Source organism: Pimephales promelas, chromosome 7 (genome assembly GCF_988280905.1).
Source record: "Pimephales promelas chromosome 7, fPimPro1.hap1.1, whole genome shotgun sequence".
NCBI lineage: Eukaryota > Metazoa > Chordata > Actinopteri > Cypriniformes > Leuciscidae > Pimephales > Pimephales promelas.
Window position 1 is genome coordinate 8141095 of NC_142775.1, and position 18604 is coordinate 8159698.

At 37.6% G+C, this 18604-nt stretch overlaps 1 protein-coding gene across 4 annotated transcripts in view; it reads left to right on the forward strand.

Annotated features, from left to right (window-relative positions):
• The window catches only part of fmnl2a (formin like 2a), a 146480-nt gene that overhangs the window by 64499 nt on the left and 63377 nt on the right, over positions 1-18604 (forward strand). For all 4 annotated transcript variants that reach the window (XM_089133020.1, XM_089133019.1, XM_089133021.1 and 1 more), the window contains exons 3-5: positions 736-816; positions 9591-9667; positions 16908-16991. In XM_089133020.1, the coding sequence (XP_088989146.1) occupies positions 736-816; positions 9591-9667; positions 16908-16991 (242 nt within the window). The remainder of the gene's footprint in view (positions 1-735; positions 817-9590; positions 9668-16907; positions 16992-18604) is intronic.

Consider the following 18604-nt stretch of genomic DNA (forward strand, 5'->3'; position numbering starts at 1 on the left):
TTTTTCTTTCTGTTTTGTCCTTAAACCCCTTTGAGAATCAGTTGCTGTCTGCTATTGGGTTCATCAGCCATCCATATAACATTATTGACTTTCATTTAACTTATGTTGAGTTTAACACATCTGACAAAGATTATGGACACATGGCCAGACATGGGGACTTAATATCACACTATTGGCCAGTTGAAAGTAGTTTAGTCCGAAAGATGACTCTCTCTGAGAAATTAAAGGAGTGTGCTTGTGTAAAATAATGAATATGAATAATGCAAATGTAATACTTTGTTTATTGCAAAATTAGCAGTTAGATGAAACTAGTCCAGTCAGATGGATATACTTTTATGATGTCTCTGAACTTTTGAAGCTTGAAAGTTCAGATGGGAGGGATGGAAATCTCTCAGGATTCATTAAAATATCTTAGCAAAAGTCATGTGATTTTGAAAAAACAAAACACAAGGGTGAGTAAATTATGACCGATTTTTCATTTTTTGGGAAACCGATCCCTTTAATCCTCAATGTTATCAACATAAAATTGTTCTGACAACTTTTTTAAGCTAGTTGGGTCAACATTTTGGTCATGTGAAGATTGAAAGTAATTCACATTCTGTGATTTAAACTCCCACAGATTGGATAAAACCACTCCATATTCCTCAAACAACTACAATACTAGCACAAAACTAACAAGATTTTACATGAAAATCAGTAAAACCATGAACACATCTTTTTATCTCTCTTTTCCAGGAACGATTCCAGGTGAAGAATCCTCCTCACACATACATCCACAAGTTACAGAGTTATCTTGACCCGGCCGTGACCAGAAAGGTGAGTTCTAGTTTTATTCCCTCAGTGTGGACTGGCCTGTGTGTGTGTGTGTGTGTTAAGGCTGAGATGGATGACCTCAGACACAAAATAGCTCCTGATAACTCCGTTATCTTGGCTACAGTGCTGCCCTTATTGCTACTCTACAATAGTACAAAGAGGAACAGGAGGCATTCTACTTCCTACTGGGGTAAAACTTACTTCTTGTTTGGGCAAACTTGATTCCTGTTATAGGGATCAAATGTTACACCTTGCTTTACCGCTGATTTCTGGTGCAGGGAAATTGTCAACGGGTCACAATTATGAGGAATCAGAACTCAAAACTTCCCCCAAAACAACGGTTTATTGAAAGCGAGCTGTTCTGATGTCAGAGAGATGTACTGTATGAACGCATGATGGTCCAAATTGCATGTCAACCTCTTGGCCCAGTGACAGTAAAGTATAAGGAGCAAAGAGGATACGCCTAAACACCAGAGCATCTAAAGATTAGAGTAAAATGTCGTAGTCCACAACCTAGACTTACAAGATTGCAGTTTATTCTGGCCAAGAACTGCCACTTAGTCAAGAAGTTCACCAACATGCACTGTAAAAGTGACCAACCACAGTTTGTTGGTTTATTTGTAGACTAAATTGAACATTTTCATTTATTCAAATAATGGTTACTTCAAATAAAGATTTGAACTTGAATCTCATATTTTGGTAAATCCAGTTATTTGTTCATCAAATTTTTAAGCGCAACTTTTGACTTTCCAGTGTTAAAATGTACAGTACATCAGGTGGTATGTACGGTAAATGGATTGTTGGCGGCGTATCCTTGGAGGTCAGAGTTCCAGTACTCAAGAACAAGTGAGGGTACTTTACAGATTCAAATAGAAGTGCTGGAACAGTGGTACAACCTGCCCACTTCGGCCACTGCTTATACCTTATTCTGATCTCTAAAATGCTCTTTGTTACTTATCAACAAACACAAAATCAACAATGTTTGAGTTTAGCTGATGACTTAAGAGACCTGTTTTAGTTACTTTTTTGGGTGAAATGTAGTTGTTTTTTTTCCGCAGTAGTTTTAATTTTGATTTAGGTCAAACCGTTCTTGTCTGTCAGTCAAATAATGGAGGTCTATGCCTGGTCACCACCTCAAAGAGCATGCACAGAGAAGTCCAAATTAAACATGATTTGAAATGTTTGTACACATTGATGGCCTAAGACACGAAACGAGCGGTTTGTGTGAGAAAACAGTATTTATGTCGTTTTTTACCTCTTGTCTAACCAAAGCCACGTCCAAGTGATCTGAGGGCGCGGGCGCTTTGTGGCAGTGGTTACAAAAGGTAAAAACAATATAAATACTGTTCGTTTTTTCACGTCTTAACAGCAGTCATATCACCCTGTAGCCCAAGACTGGTTGCCCACTGAAGCTAAGCAGGGCTGAGCCTGGTTAGTACCTGGATGGGAGACCTTCTGAGAAAACCAGGTTGCTACTGAAAGAGGTGTTAGTGAGGCCAGCAATTGGCTTCATCACTCTGTCTCCTCTCCACCAATAAGCTGGTGTGTGGTGGGCGTTCTGGCGTAATATGGCCGTCGCATCATCCAGGTGGATGCTGCACATTGGTGGTGGTTGAGGAGATTCCCCCCTCTATGTGAAGCACTTTGAGTGTCCAGAAAGGCGCTATATAAATGTGATGAATTATTATTATTAAATGATAAAATTTTATATAATTCATAAATTCACCCATAAAAAAAAATAATACAGTACAAAAGTTTTCAGAATTCAGTCTACAGTATGTGTACTTTGAAACGTAGAGCTTGTTTAAATTTTAGACATGTCAAGTTACTGACCAGAACCAAGTGGATATGCCAAAAAAATACATATTATTGGATATGCCAAAAATAATATATATACTGTATATATATATAGACTGCATGTAATGTATATATATACAGTATATATATATATACCAATATATACCAATTGACTTCATCACTCTGTCTCCTCTCTACCAATAAGCTGGTGTGTGGTGGGCGTTCTGGTGCAATATGGCCGTCGCATCATCCAGGTGGATGCTGCACATTGGTGGTGGTTGAGGAGATTCCCCCCTCTATGTGAAGTACTTTGAGTGTCCAGAAAGGCGCTATATAAATGTGATTTATTATTATTATTATTAAATGATACAATTTTAAATAATTCATAAATTCACCCATAAAAATAATACAGTACAAAAGTTTTCAGAATTCAGTCTACAGTATGTGTACTTTGGAACATAGAGCTTGTTTAAATTTTAGACATGTCAAGTTACTGACCAGAACCAAGTGGACATGCCAAAAAAATACATATTATTGGATATGCCAAAAGTAATATATACTGTATATATATATATATATATAGACTGCATGTAATATATATATATAGACTGACGCATACTTACTGCACGACTCCTGTATGTCACTGCAACCTTCTTTACCTTGTTCACAATCCGCATCCATCAATAGCGAGATTTGCTTTATCCAGCCGAGAGATGTAGTTAGCGTAGCCTCTGGCCAGCGGTGGGATGTTTTGATGTTCTTTCAGTCTGTATTTCACACAGCGCTCTTCAGAAACAATCACAGAATATGACAGAGCTTGTGTTTTAAAGCTAAACAGACACTGGAATGAATAATTGACTGAAAACGTGCCGTGAATCACTATTTTCTCTGCCATCTCTGATGTAATAAGCCTGGTTTTCTTTATATTAGCACTGTTTTGGACTGATTGTTTGAACGAATTTGCTTACTCTTCATTAGATGGAAAACTTGGCGGCTTAAAATGATCTGATCACAAACATAGAAGCGAAATTGGGCTAATAGGTTAGAATAGAAATATCTGCCTTCCAGGATCACATGTGCTTGTGCCATTATAGATGCTCAATGTGATAAACTCCCAACCCGTGACGTAAATTATGTGAATAATGACGTAATCACGCGCTTCAATTATGTTTAACACATTAAGGATTTTGAATTAATCTTGTGTGTTAACGGATGGATAGCCCTAGATTAAATATTAAAGGTCATATATTATTGTTTATGTCTTTTATGTGGTTTGGACTCTGAAGGTGTTCTTGAGCTGATCTCATGGGTGTTGCAGCTGACATCCCTGAGCTCAGAGAAAGTACAGACCGAGAAAAAAAAAATGGGATGGGGGATCATTTTAAGATGTGATGAAAGAGGACGAAAGACTTAAGACACACATAAAAAGAAATAGACAGTGGGAAATAGAAAGTCCCAGTGAAGGTAGATGATGAATACAATGAAAGTGAAAAAGAGAAAGAGACAGAGAGAGTTATGGCTGCACGTTCTGGCCATGGCTCTTTTCTGCAGACTTGAACAATTGTTACTTTGTGTGCGCTGAGAGCTTTACGTACGGTGCATTCCACACGAGGTTTCCAGCCAATCGGATCGCAGCAGGAAGAGGGTCATTCCAGAGGGTCCTGAAAAATGTCTATGCCATTGATTCCAATCCAGGATGACCTCTCTGGAGAACTGCGTTCTTTTTCCCCTTCTCTTTCCCTCTTTCTCTCTCTCTCCCTCGCCACAGCTGGGAATGCTTAAAGTCGAGGTGGGAACGTGAGCTCTGCACACACTCTGAAAACACACTGCACTCCACATGTGCCAAACACACCCACGCTGGGAACAACAGAGCACACACTCCCCTATTTTTTTTTCTCTATACTCACTATGTCTGTTGTTTTTATGTGTCTGTGTCTATCCGTTTCTCTTTGTCACTCTCTGTCCCAATTTGCATAGTATCCATCCTTAAAGGAATAGTTCACTTTTGAAAAAAACATTTGCTGATAATTTACTCACCCCCATGTCATCCAAGATGTCCATGTCTTTCTTTCTTCAGTCGAAAAGAAATGAAGGTTTTTGATGAAAACACTTCAGTGGGAATCAAACGGTTCAAGGTCTAAAAGACACTTTCAGTGCAAACTGCAAACTGTTCAAAGGGCTTTAAACGATTCCAGGCGATGAATAAGGGTCTTATCAAGCGAAACGATCGCTCATTTAATAAATAGTTCGAACTCTTTCATCAAAATGAACAAATCTTTTCCAGAGTTTCTTTTTACATTTAAAAAAAAAAAAAAATTAAATTATATAAGCTCAAATGCTTGCCTTGCTCTGTGACGCACATTTGTGAACTACTCCTTTAATATTATTTTTTTTAAGATTAGAATTGATGTGTACCAAATCATAGTAGGCCTATAGCAAAGAGTAAGCCTTTGGATTTGCCAGTGAAGTTTGTGGTGGTTGACACAACTTTTTATAAATGTATAATGGTAAGTAACTTATAATGAACTTTAAAAGTAAATGTAAAATGACATTTGTTAACCATTTTATTTCTGGAATCTGACATATTCCCAATTGAAACAGGATATTTGGTTAGATGCAATTTTTTTTTAGGATTTTATCCACAAGGGATTGATTGGATGATGAAATCTCTATGAGGTTTGTTGGAGAGGAAAGGTTAAAAAAAAGAGAGAATATCACTGACAATTTGTCAGAGGCAATGCAAGTCAGTCTTGCATTGCTTCAAATATGTAAATAATATGAACATAATTATTCTGCCTTCACTAGTGTGCATGAACTAGCTTTACAGATAGCTAACAGTTTCCAATAAAGTACCAGAAGCTTCTTGCTGTATTGTGGTGTTTTACTGAAAGGACTGTAAAACTGTAACATACAAAAACAAAGAAAAGCATATTACAATCTCAATATGAAGAATATACAATACAAAAATAAATATGTAGTCTAGAAATAACTAAACTTTCAAATCACGATTGTATGGCAAACAAATAGCACAATGCTAATTTACATAGAAAATGCCATAGAGAAGCTAACGCAATTAGCGTCACATATTTCCTTACAAATTACAAACAAAAAAATGCTAAAATTACTAAATAGGATATCAAAAGTAGGCTAAGAACTCTAAGAAACAAATACTTACAGACAGATATTCGTCAGAGACCAAAATGACAGTTTAGAAACTTTAACACTCTGGAGATCGACTTGCAGGGAGAAAGTTATGAGAACAACTGAGCTACGGAAACTCTGAGTGGACAAAACACAAGAAACGCAAAACCCAAATACCTCTTCTCATAAGGGCAGTACAATAATAATAATTTCATCAAATACACCCAAAAACAATTATTTGTGCTGTGATTGATTCTTGGTTGATTCAAAAATGGATTCTTCAAGAAATAATATAACTGGGTAAATGTAACAGAGATTCACCCAACTCAAATCTTTGCAAGTTTGCATCATAAAAAAACGAAAAGAATGAAAGCACAGTAAATCACAAAGTAGTTTAGGCCTAAGGTAATGGGTTTATTTGGTTGTTTTCTCCCTTTAGTCTCATAATAGGGCTGAGTCCAAACTGTGGGCCCACTTTTGTTCTCTGTAGCCATGGTTACAATGGCTTTGTGGCCAACCCAATCACGTGTCAGGTGAAATGCATGTGAAAATGCCATCCAATGAGAGGGACACGCTGTTTTTACCAGCTGAACGGGATATGCTGCCAAATCTTAACTCAAAACTGATGCTGCAGTTTTGCAACACTAATAAGACGGCAGCCATGACGATGAGTGGCAGGCCAGGCATTAATAATCAATCCGATTCACTGATGTCAGACACTGAAATTATTGCATCAAAGGGTGTTAGAGAGGGAATGAGAGAAAAAGAGGAAGGGATTTAGATAGCAACAGATTAAAGGAGAGCTAAGACACCCAATTTTAATACTATGTATTGCAAGTATGCTGTTTTGATTAAGCAAAATAATATTTCAATACTTGGACCTGTTACGTTGCCATAACACTTTGTCTTGATAACACACACCCATCTGTTGCATAGCACTGTTTACAATTAAGCATAAAGCTAAATGCATTAACTTAAATTCATTTGTTATCTTAAATGAAAATGTTATAACTTAACAATGAAATGTTGTCACCAATTGCCAATCTCTCCTATTTCTTTTAACCTCTCCATTCCCAAAAAAATTTCACCATCCAATCATCTTGGCAGATCTGAGCACAGTTTGAGATATTCAGTACATTTACATAGACAACAACACTCCGATATTAAGGTGATTGAGACAATACTCTGATTAAGAAACTACCATGACCAAGTCAAGTCACATTTATTTATATAGCGCTTTTCACAATACAGATTGTATCAAAGCAGCTTCACAGTGATAACATGAAAGTAGTACAACACAGATCAACAACATTGCTAAACACTAAATAACCCCAACTGAGCAAGCCAAAAGCAAGGCGACAGTGGCAAGGAACCAAAACTCCATCAGATTGGATGGAGAAAAAACCTTGGGAGAGCCCAGGCTCAGTCGGGGGCCAGTTCTCCTCTGGCTTACGTTCATATTGTTTATATATAAATATTAAATATAAATATTGTTTATGTATAAAACGGCGCCACACTGTAAAAAATTTGGAGTAGGATTTACTTGAAAAAACCTTTCTAAACGATCTCACTCAGAAAATGCTAGTAAATTTACAAAGATTTGCCAAGTAAAAACCTAAACATATTTATCAGTAGCTTTAATTAGAAATCTTTAAGTTAAATTTACTTGGAATGTGGAATTAAGTAAACTTTACAAAAAATAAGTAATTTTAACTCGGCTTGTAAAAGGTTGATTAATACCGATTTCCTTTGCCTTTGTATTACACTTCACTAAAACAATTATCTTGAATTTTATTAGTCATTTATAGTATGTGCTTTACTTAGATCATCTAAGTAATTTATATATACATCATGTCAGACTTTAAGCCTTATGTGAATGCAAACACCTCAACACTTGGTAGACAATACACAATGGTGGTAACATTTGATGGATCGTTTTTGTGTTTGAATGTGTCGTTTTAAGCAAAAAATTTACTCGAAATGTCACAAAATGGCAATTTACTAATACTGAAAATAAAAATCAATGATAAAACAGTGTAAATACAGCTGGAAACCAGTGAAAAATGAACCTCATTAATTATTTAAGGTCCAGTGCATGATGGGAACCCCAGTATCAGAAAAGTTGAGTAATTTTTACTTAATTTTATTGAGTTGATATTACACTTTCATTTATACTCGCTTGAAATAAGTACTGATATGGAATTTACTTAGTTTTTTAAATTCTTGCCTGAACTAACTTTTTCAAGTAAATTACATTAGGTTTTTTCACTAGTATTTACTTAACCAAAAAATCATTTTTTACAGTGCATAACATCTCGCAGGTGTTGAGTCGTCTCTTCACAGGCGTTGGTCCTCTCATCACAGGCATTGGGGCATCCGAAATCCCCGTGAGAGGCTGGATACAAAACTGGACCTGACGAACGCCATTTTTCTCGGGACAAGCGTCCCAAGATAACAGCACAAAGGCAGATGGGAAATAATTAGCATAGCTGATGTTCATAATGATTTCCATTATACGGGAGTCGGTGTTAGAAAACCACTATCTCACAAACTCTCCGTAACCTGAACTCTCCGCAACCCAACCATACGCGCCGACCCGTTTGACCAAGGCTGTCGAGCCCCACTGTCGCGGAAATGTCATTTTTTTTCAGTGTTGACCTGAGCGACTTTTTCTTATTTTGATATTCATTTAATCCTGTTGTTGTCTAGGACAAAATGGCATCATGACTTTGCGTAAACATACATGCCACTTTCAAGTCAAGTACTGTATATATGCATTTTGAGCTGTATGTCCACGCCGTAACAAACCGTCATCTTTTGCATGTATGTCTACGCCGTTAAATGTCCGAGTGATTCCGCGTGTATGTACACGCCGTTAAATGTCCGAGCGGAACAAAAAAAAAAATGTCCGAGCGGAACGAAGCAAAATGTAGATCTAAATCTGGGGAGCGATATTTTTTTCCCTAGGATGGTAGGGGAAGACTCATAAATGCTATTAACCCCAGTGACGGGTAGGTTTAGGGAAGGGTTTGGGTAGGTCATATATTTATATATACGGTAATGTAACGTTAAGTCAACGGCATTGAGAAACACACTGAAAAGCGATTATGTGTGTTGTTAGCACGGAAAAAATGGAAATACATACATACGCCATTTCATTAAATCAGTTTGTCTAGGATAATCAAGTGCCTAATGCCCAGTACACATTATATGATTTTGGGCTGTCCCAGATAAAAGATGACCAATTGTGTTGATTTCTGTGGTAACGGCTCATAAACGGTGGTCTTATGTCTTACAGTGGGAGAGTTTCAAAAACGGTCATTGCGACTAAAATAGCCTGTGAGAATTTTCTGAAAGGGTCATAAATTTAGCATTTCATCATCTCACAGTGTGTTTGCAGCTACGACCTTCATCTATCTTTTATTGTCTAGCCAATAAAAATGCAACATGAAATGGTGTATTAATCACTGAAACATGGTGCTAAATCTAAAACCACTTACCTTAAGATCCATTTGGAAATTGGCAAGCCAAAATGGCGTCTTTTCCCAATCCACGACCACGTCCATATTCTCCTCTTTGACTCCTTTTTTCAGCACACACAAAACCGCGATTGCCAAATTGCGATTCATCTTGCTCTATTTGTTTACCACACATGCTAATGTTTTATTCTTCTATACTACCGTGCACCGTAGCCTACGACACACATACATGCCGTACCCAAGTTTATTAGATGCATTTCATACAGTGTGATTTGTAATGATCTTATGGGATTGCCGATTCACAGCGGGCATAATAGATAAAGGCTGCAATAAAGAACTTTTTTGTTCTGTCTTCTGCAGAAGTTCAGGAGGAGAGTTCAGGAGTCGACGCAGGTCCTGCGGGAGCTGGAAATCTCATTACGAACCAATCACATCGGGTGAGTTCATCAGTCTGCATGTGTGTTCATTAAATACTGCTCACACTCGCGCTGTGATCACTGTTCTGAGTTACACAGACACTTTCCTGAGTTCTGAAGCGAAACTGTAGCGCTACAAAAGCCCTTATGTAATATGAATTCAAGCTGAAATAATGGTGTTTTGTCTGAAGCAGTACATGCACCAGCCAAATTTTCCTGACTGGACTTGTCATATTTCTGCCCAGTGAGTTTCACAATAATGCCAGCCGGTAGGTTTTGCGAGAATCTTTACACAACCTAATCAGGACTATTCTTATCAGTGATGTTCGGTTTTTGAACGAATTGAACCCGGTTCAAAGGAAGTAACCGGCCGTGCCGGTGCATCACTAAATCTTACAAGTACTCTGAAAATACTCATGCTTACTGAACACTACAATGACCACTTTATAAAGTACACTTGTCGAACTGCTCATTAACATAAATATCTAATCAGCCAATCACAAGGCAGCAACTCAATCTGTTTAGTCACAAGGTGTGTTCGACTGACAGTGCTATGCAGACCACATCAGTGTATGATCCAAACTCTGTCCTGGAGGGCCACTGTCCTTTTTACTGGCCATTGTTTTACTCCAATGTGCCTTAAATGATTAGTTCACTTCAGAAGGAAAATTTCCTGATAATTTACTCACACCCACATCATCCAAGATGCTCACGTCTTTCTTTCTTCAGTTGGAAACAAATTAAGGTTTTTGAGAAAAACATTCCAGGATTTTTACATATAGTGGACTTCAGTGGGGTACAACCAGGGTACAATGGGGTCCAAATTGCAGTTTCAAAAGGCTCTACACGAACCCAGTCGAGAAATAATACTCTTATCTAGTGAAACAATCTGTAATTTTCTAAAAAGAATAAACATTTATACACTTTTTAACCACAAAAGCTTGTCTTGCACTGGGATGTGCCATGCATTACATAATCACGGTGAATGGTCACACGTGATGTTGGCGGATGTACTGATCTAGTGATTACAAAATGAATGTGCAAAGACTAAGTCAAACGCCATTTCCCCCCCAAAAAAGTAAAACAACGATGTCTGGCGATTTTGAAGTTGAAGGAGAAAAAGAGATGGAGTTTTTTGCCCTACCCTACCTTTTTGAACCTGAATACGCGTGACTTTTCAATGTGATTGCATACTGCATGGTGCATCGCAGTGCAAGATGTGCATTTGTGGTTAAAAAGTATATATATATATATATATATATTAAAAAAATTATATATTAGAAAATGACAGATTGTTTCACCGGATAAGACCCTTATTCCTCGGCTGGGATAATGTAGAAACTGCATTGAACCTGCAGTTTGTACCTTTAATCCACGGGACCCCATTGAAGTCCACTATATGGAGAAAAATTCTGGAATGTTTTCCTCAAATACCTTAATTTCTTTTCAAATAAAGAAAGAAAGACATGAACTTCTTGGATGATATGGGGTGAGTAAATTAGCAGGAAAATGTTATTCTAAAGTGAATTAATCCTCTAACACACCTGCCTGAAAGTTTTGAGAATGTCTAGTAAGACCTTGATTTGCTGGTTCAGGTGTGTTTAACTCTGCAGGACAGGGCCCTCCAGGAGCAGGATTAAACACATCTGGTGTAAGACATCTAAATACAGCGAGAGCGATTCAGAAAGCATACACAACCGTCTGCTTTCTAATACTTTGATGTTATACACTGATCAGTCTCAACAGCGCCAGTAAGTCAAACATACCTATTGTGCATACAATTTCAAACTGAGCATCAGAATGGGGAATTGACTTCGAACGTGGCATGGTTGTTGGCGCCAGACGGGCTGGTCTATCAGAGTATTTCAGAAACTGCTGATCTACTGGGATTTTCACACACCATCTTTAGGGTTTACAGAGAATGGTCTGAAAAACAGAAAATATCCAGTGATTGGCAGTTCTGTGGGTGAAAATACCTTGTTGATAACAGAGGTCAGAGGAGAATGGCCAGACTGGTTCAAGCAGTCGTGGAGGAAGTACTGAATCTCAGCACTTAAGTAAAAGTACAAATACCCAGATAAATATTTACTTTAGTAAAAGTAGAAGTACCACAATGACAACCATACTTAAGTAAAAAGTAAAAAGTACTTTATTTTAAATGTACTTTAAGTATTAAAAGTAAAAGTACTTGCATAACAATTTATTATCTTAATGTCTATTTTCTAATGATTAATATAACATTTAATTCTAACTCATTCAACCTAATAGCCTACTCCTATAATGATGTTCAATAATGATGGAAAATATCATGCTTATCCATACTATATGTTAATAACTATGTTTGGCAGTAAACGCGATTCATTTATGGTGTAATTCTGAACCTCTTGGCTTGCCATAATCCTAACCAAACCAAACGTATATATTACACACGGTGTGTTTCCTATGCACGTAAAAACAAATTTTCGCGTATGAGTTGCATGATAAACACACTGCGTGTGAGACGCATTTAGTGTGACCGGGTTGATATACTGTATCTATGGCAACCAAACGTCACTGGTGAGACAAACGTGCAACGAACGGACTGTCAGATTACGTTTTGGCCGGGGAAAAACTGATCAGAAAATGTAACGAAAATGTAACAGAAGTTGTAGAAATGTAGTGGAGTAGAAAGTATAATAATCAGCTCAGCTCATCTTTAGCCAGCTAAACTTTTACTACCCTGGGGTGTGTTTCCCGTACAACAACGTAGTTTTCTAATTCACTACCATAGTACGATGCATCGCTAATGTTATGTTTCCCGAAACCCACGAGACTTCCTTAGATTTCCACGACGCATGCGTGAGAACTGAACTGAAGTAGATGAAAAAGATAGCAATAGGGTTGAACACCCCTGTCCTACCATACAATGAGCTGTGTAAAAAATATCTAGTTAAAAATGCAAAGATGTATTTAACTAAATACTGAATAATAATATTAGTTTTACATTTAAATATTTACATTTGCTCCCCCTTGAGTGATTTCTACCAAAGGCACTTGCTTTCAAACAGTACCCAATCTCAGTACCTTCTGAGATTTTGTGAGTTATGAAAATCACACACCCAGTTGCATGCTGGGAACTAGAATTTACAGGAAGTGGAAAGGCTGACGGAAGTCAGCGAGGTCAGGAAAATGTCACAACAGGAAAATGGGAAGATTTGATATTCCAGTAGCAAACAACACACACTCTTTCCTTGTCATTCCCTAAATGACTGTTATTGTGGTTTCATTATTTCAAGGGCAGTCCAGACCAGACAAACATACTCCCAGAGCAGATAGACATACTGTACAGAGATTTAGCTACCATATGCTACTAAACTAGATTACATAAATGATCTAGCTAATCTAGATAAGGCAGTATTATCTAATCACAGAGGGTTCGACAGACAGAATGCTACCACAACACTGTCTTGTAACAGAACGCTACCACAAGAGATTCACATCTGTTCCTCATTTTACAATGTTTCCACCTTTTGTACTGTATAATACGTTAAAGTTATATTTTAAGGGATAGCGTACAGCCGGTTCTATTAACAAAAAATAACAATATTGTGCAATATTTGCCTTGTCGTGCCATTGAATGAAGCTTTCCCAGAATTATGTAATAAATAGGTGAAAGAACCGTTGTTGCGATACTAATGGCACCTATCGGAAGTACGAAAATTAAGCATATTTCAAACAACCTTACAAACAGCATTTTGAGCGTAACTTATTCGCAAACATGGGTGCTTGTGAAGGCGTGTCTTAAAAGTTAAAAATAGGATACTTTCAATAAAATGTCAACATATTAGGGATACTTTTAGATGTGTTGCTACGTGTCATAAGTGAGCAACTAACTAGTCTAAAACCAGAGCGAACGACAGTAATAAACCCATCAAATATATCTGCAATAGGAGGATTTTTTTAATATATATTTTTTGGCTTTAAAATTGAGGTTTCTACAATGGACACATCAAAGTAAACATTATAGCATTGGTACATTTGTCTTTCTGAACTGGTGCATGGTGATGCTGTATGGCAGTAGTTCTCAACCCTGGTTCTGATGCCTGGTCCCAATCTATGAAGAGTAAAATGAACGCGGAAGCAATGTTGCAGTTAATGAAATAAAGTATATTTACTTTTCAAGTGAGGATTGACCATTAGTGAGGACACCTGTGGTTAACAAGCAGAATCACTGAAGATAAGACTGAAAAACAACAAGAACTGAAAAATATAAGAGACAAGCAGAAACACAACTACAACGACTCACAGCCTCAGAAAAAAACAATAATATCTCACTAGAGGACGCTTAAACAACTCCACAAAAAGCATTGCCGTTAACTATTACAAACCAGTTTGGCTTAATTTGTTTTATATGGTACATGCCAGCCCGTTCTCATCCTTTAACGTCATATAGAACGCTATATGCAAAAACGGCGCTATACTACGCACATGGCTCCCTTTATCGTTAATATAACACGCGAACCCAAGACGTTATAAATCCTTTAGCGTGAATATGACACGTACACCCTACCCCACACCTAAACTTAGCCCTCACAGCACGTGTTATGTTAACGATAACGGGTGCCATGTGCGTAGTATAGCGCCGTTTTGTCACTAGCGTTCTATATGACGTTAAAGGATGAGAATGCGTTGTACATGCACACAAGTGCTTGACGTCTGTTTGAAGTCACCATTATGGTGATTAGTGTTCTCTTTAGCGGCACTTGGTCCTTGATTGGACATTCATTGGTTAAATTAATTTGTTCGGCAATTGTTGAAAGTGCATGCATTCTGTCACAGTTATCTGGACTCATTCATCTTTAGTTTCACTTTCATGGACTCTCATGCTGAGTCTCAATTTTTAACACTTTTTACTCGTGTTTGTAGTCCCTCCTCCAAAATGCAATGGATTGTGGGCAATATTAGCTTTTATAGTGCGCACGGACCACACTTCGAAAATCCACCGGAAATAGTAGATCATGCGTTGACTTCCTTACCTTTACTCTATGTTTGTCTGTTGTTGTTGTGTGTGTGTGTGACTCATCGGAGTTCCTAAATGAGCAGGAAAGTCTTTAAAAAAAGCAACTTTCAGTTTTGAAATGTAATTATCAAGTAGTTATTAACTGTAAGAAAGAGCTCTTCGTATAACCCGTTATTGACCAAACTAAGACCAAACTATTACCAGACCATAACGAAACTGCTAATGTTTTTTTGTTTTTCTTTCTTTGTGTACGGATCCTTTGAAACAGGAGACAAATACGTTTATCCTTTGAAACTTTGTACTAGTTTAAATGTGTTCTTTGTTATTCTAAACTCCAGATGACCATGATTAACATAATCATGTTTAAAACTACTAAAATGTTTAGTTCTACTTTTAAAAGAGGTAGCAAAAGAAATTACAAAGTTATTATATATTACAATAAATCATGTTTTAATATTATATTGTTTTTCATTACATGTGTAAAAAAAATAACATGTAAGCAAAAAAAAAAAATGTTGTCCCCAAAATATTGCTTGCATACTCAAACTCAACCCCGCAAAACCATGCTGGTGAACCAGCTTTACCAACTCCATTTCCCTTGAGAACAGCGTGGCAATGCTGGTAGACCAGCATAAACCAGCCTGGACCAGAATTGAATTCATGCTGGTTTATGTGGAATTTTTCAGCAGGGCAGAGTTGAAAACCACCGCTGTATGATATTGAAGCATCCATTTTAGAGCGTTGCATCACAATGGCCATGTTCATGACCTGTTTAATCTTTGAATGTCTTCAGACCGTAACATGGAAAAGACACCTTTGCATTTATGTAGGAAATTTTGACTTGAAATTCTGTAGCCACGCCCCCAAACTCAAAGAGACTGATGGATCTGATACCCCTTTTCCACCGAAAAAAGAACTGGTTCGGAACTGGCGCTGGTTCAAAGTTGGTTCGGAGTTGGTTCAACTTGCGAACCTGCTCAGAACCTGTTTGTTTTTCCACTGACTAGAGCGCCCAGGAAACGACGTCGTTACGTCACTGTGCACGTCGCTAGAAACGCTTGCAAGTACATTGCTTTGGGATTATCTCTAACTCGTGTACCAAGAAAATGTTAAAAAAAATTGAAATATGTAAGTCTTTTAATCTGTTCGTTTGATACGTAATCTTTTCTGATAAGTTATGTACCCCTGTCTTGTGTCTTTTTTCTTTCCATTTGTTTACCCTTTTGGGGGAGATAAACCTGTGAATCTCACATTAACGTCCACAATGAAGACTGGATATTTGGAAGATAGGTTGGAATTATGGAAATTTGTTGCATGTTTGTCCAGCAAGAAAGACTGGAATTACTGACGAGTGACAACTAGTTTTAGGCAGTTCAGATTTGGTTCTTTATTTTGGGGGGGGAAACAACAACTGATTAACAATAACTCTATTTATTGTGGACTTTGATCTTTGAAACTTTGCAGACGTTTTACATTCACAAACAGCTACCACTATAACACACTACATGTAAGGTAATATCTAAAAAAAAAAAAAAAAAAAAAAAGCACAATAGAGGCACTTTCACAATATGATCATGTGAGCTAGTTTCAAATTCCATAGTTGCCTCATACTGCTCCTAACTTACAGATAACTACATGAACTCTTACGGTATGAGTCAAACTGCTTATTAGAAAATGAAAAGAAATAGAGACATAAGTACTTTTTAATTCAGAATTCTATTATCACAAATGAAAGGTTTTCAGGTTCTGGCCTACTTTTTACTGGCAAAAAAAAAAAAAAGGAGGTGAAAACCAGCTTTTGATTATTTCTGGGATCCTTGTGGTCTTTGTCGGTGTGTATGTGTGGGATGTCTCTGCTTGTCTTTGAAGTATCTCTCATTGCTGTAGCTCTGAGGGAGAAATCCAGCTACATGAAACCTTTGCTTTCAATCTCTGAACTGAGTCGACGCTGTATTTTTAAGATACTGAGACGCCGTTCCATGATACATATTTCATGACGTCTGTCTCTGCATCTAAATGCAATTTTTGAACACACTGCTCTATAGAGTCTCTTGGATTGTCTAGTTTAATTAATGCATGATTATTGATATGATGGTACTGTATGATGAAAAACAGTAATATAATATTATTAATAAAGAATAAGTTGCTGTTCCAACTTTTGGAAATCAAAGATATCGCCACATCACTATAGTAGGCTACTACAACTGTATTTTTTTTTTTTGTAATGGTGTCTCTCTCTTCTCTCTCTCACTCTCTGTTTAGGTGGGTGCGGGAGTTCCTGAATGAGGAGAATAAGGGTTTGGATGTGTTGGTGGGGTATCTTTCGTTTGCACAGTATGCTGTCACGTAAGTCACCCGTGATTGTACCGAACATGAACACAATGAGCACAATGGCTCCTTTCACTCAGTCCGCTTCTGTGTCTGACTGCATGCCTTACTGCTGCTCTGAGAGGGCCGGCGTGTGTGTGTGTGTGTTAGAGAGTGTGCAGCCTGTTCACTAAGATCAGATCAAGTCACAAGATCCCATTTACAAACAAATAGCTCTTTACAACCTGATAAGGAATTTTGTTTTAATGTTTTGGGGAAAAAAAAACACTTTTATCAATACAAGACTCTAGAAACAGTCTTGTGCTCACCAAGACTACATTAATATGATGAAAAAAAATACAGTAAAAACAGTTATATTGCAATATTTTACCATTTAAAATAACTGTTTCTATTTTTATATATTTTAAAATGCTAAATTATTCCTGTAATGACAAAGCTGAATTTACAGCATCATTATTCTTCACTGTCATATGATCATTCAGAAGTCATTAGCCGCGTTTCCACTGCCGGGCTAGGGCTTGGCCAGAGCTAACAGCGAGCCGAGCTGAGCTAGTGGCCTCGGGCTTCAAGCACCGGGCTTGCGTTTCCACTGCCGGGCCAGTACCCCCGCCCCTAACACGCCTTTCTGGATCAAACGTCATGCAACCCAACCCATTTTAGCGGGTATTATGTATTGATTTATTTTTTAAGTTAGGAAGATAGCATGTATATTAACTCACCGGCCATGGCTGCAATAGTGTCCCGATTGTCTCGCGAGTTGCCACTAACAGAGGGACGGTGACCGAGCACACCGTCCATCAAGTCGAACCATGGAAAAATCCTTCTATGAACTCTGCTTTATCCATTGTGCGTTTTAATTGCCTTGTACAATACTGCGCCCGCAACTTTTTTATTTTTTCCTGAACATGAAGCGTTGCTCGCTTGAATGTTTAGCTTAGAAAGTTCAGCATCAATGTATTCTCGTATTCAACGTATCCTCGTTTCTTCACACACCGTCAAATTGACGTCGTACCCTTTCTTCTGCCCAAATGCTCAGAAGAGCTGTGGTATTTTCAACAGACCAGTACAGGCAATTCTCCATTTCGAGCAGCGATTTTGTTTTGTTTTTTGCGCGATATAAAAAAGTGAAATGTGCATCTTGCTTCAGATCATAACGTTCCATAACACAGAACTCCGCCTTTTACCTTGAGCACACCTCTAGCCCGAGCTGCCCCCTCTGGCCCAAGGTATTCGACGTTCCAGAAATCCTGGCCGTTGGCCCCGAGTGAGCCCCGATCAAGCCCCGGAAGTGACAGTGGCACACACTAGCACAGCTCGGCGTGGAAACGCGGCTATTGTATGCGTATTTGCTGCTCAAAAATTGCTATTTTATATCAATGTTAAAAACAGTTGAGCTTATATTTTTCGTTGAAACCATGATACATTTGTGATACATTATTTGATGAGTAGAATGTTCAAAAGAACGAAAATAACGTTTATAGATTTTTATTTGTAACATTGTAAGAAATATTTAAATAATTTCAATAAATTGAATGCATCCTTAATAAATGACTGTATTTATTTATTTCAAATAACAATAATACAATTAAATACATACATAAATGCATAGATTTTCTGAATGTTTTCATGCT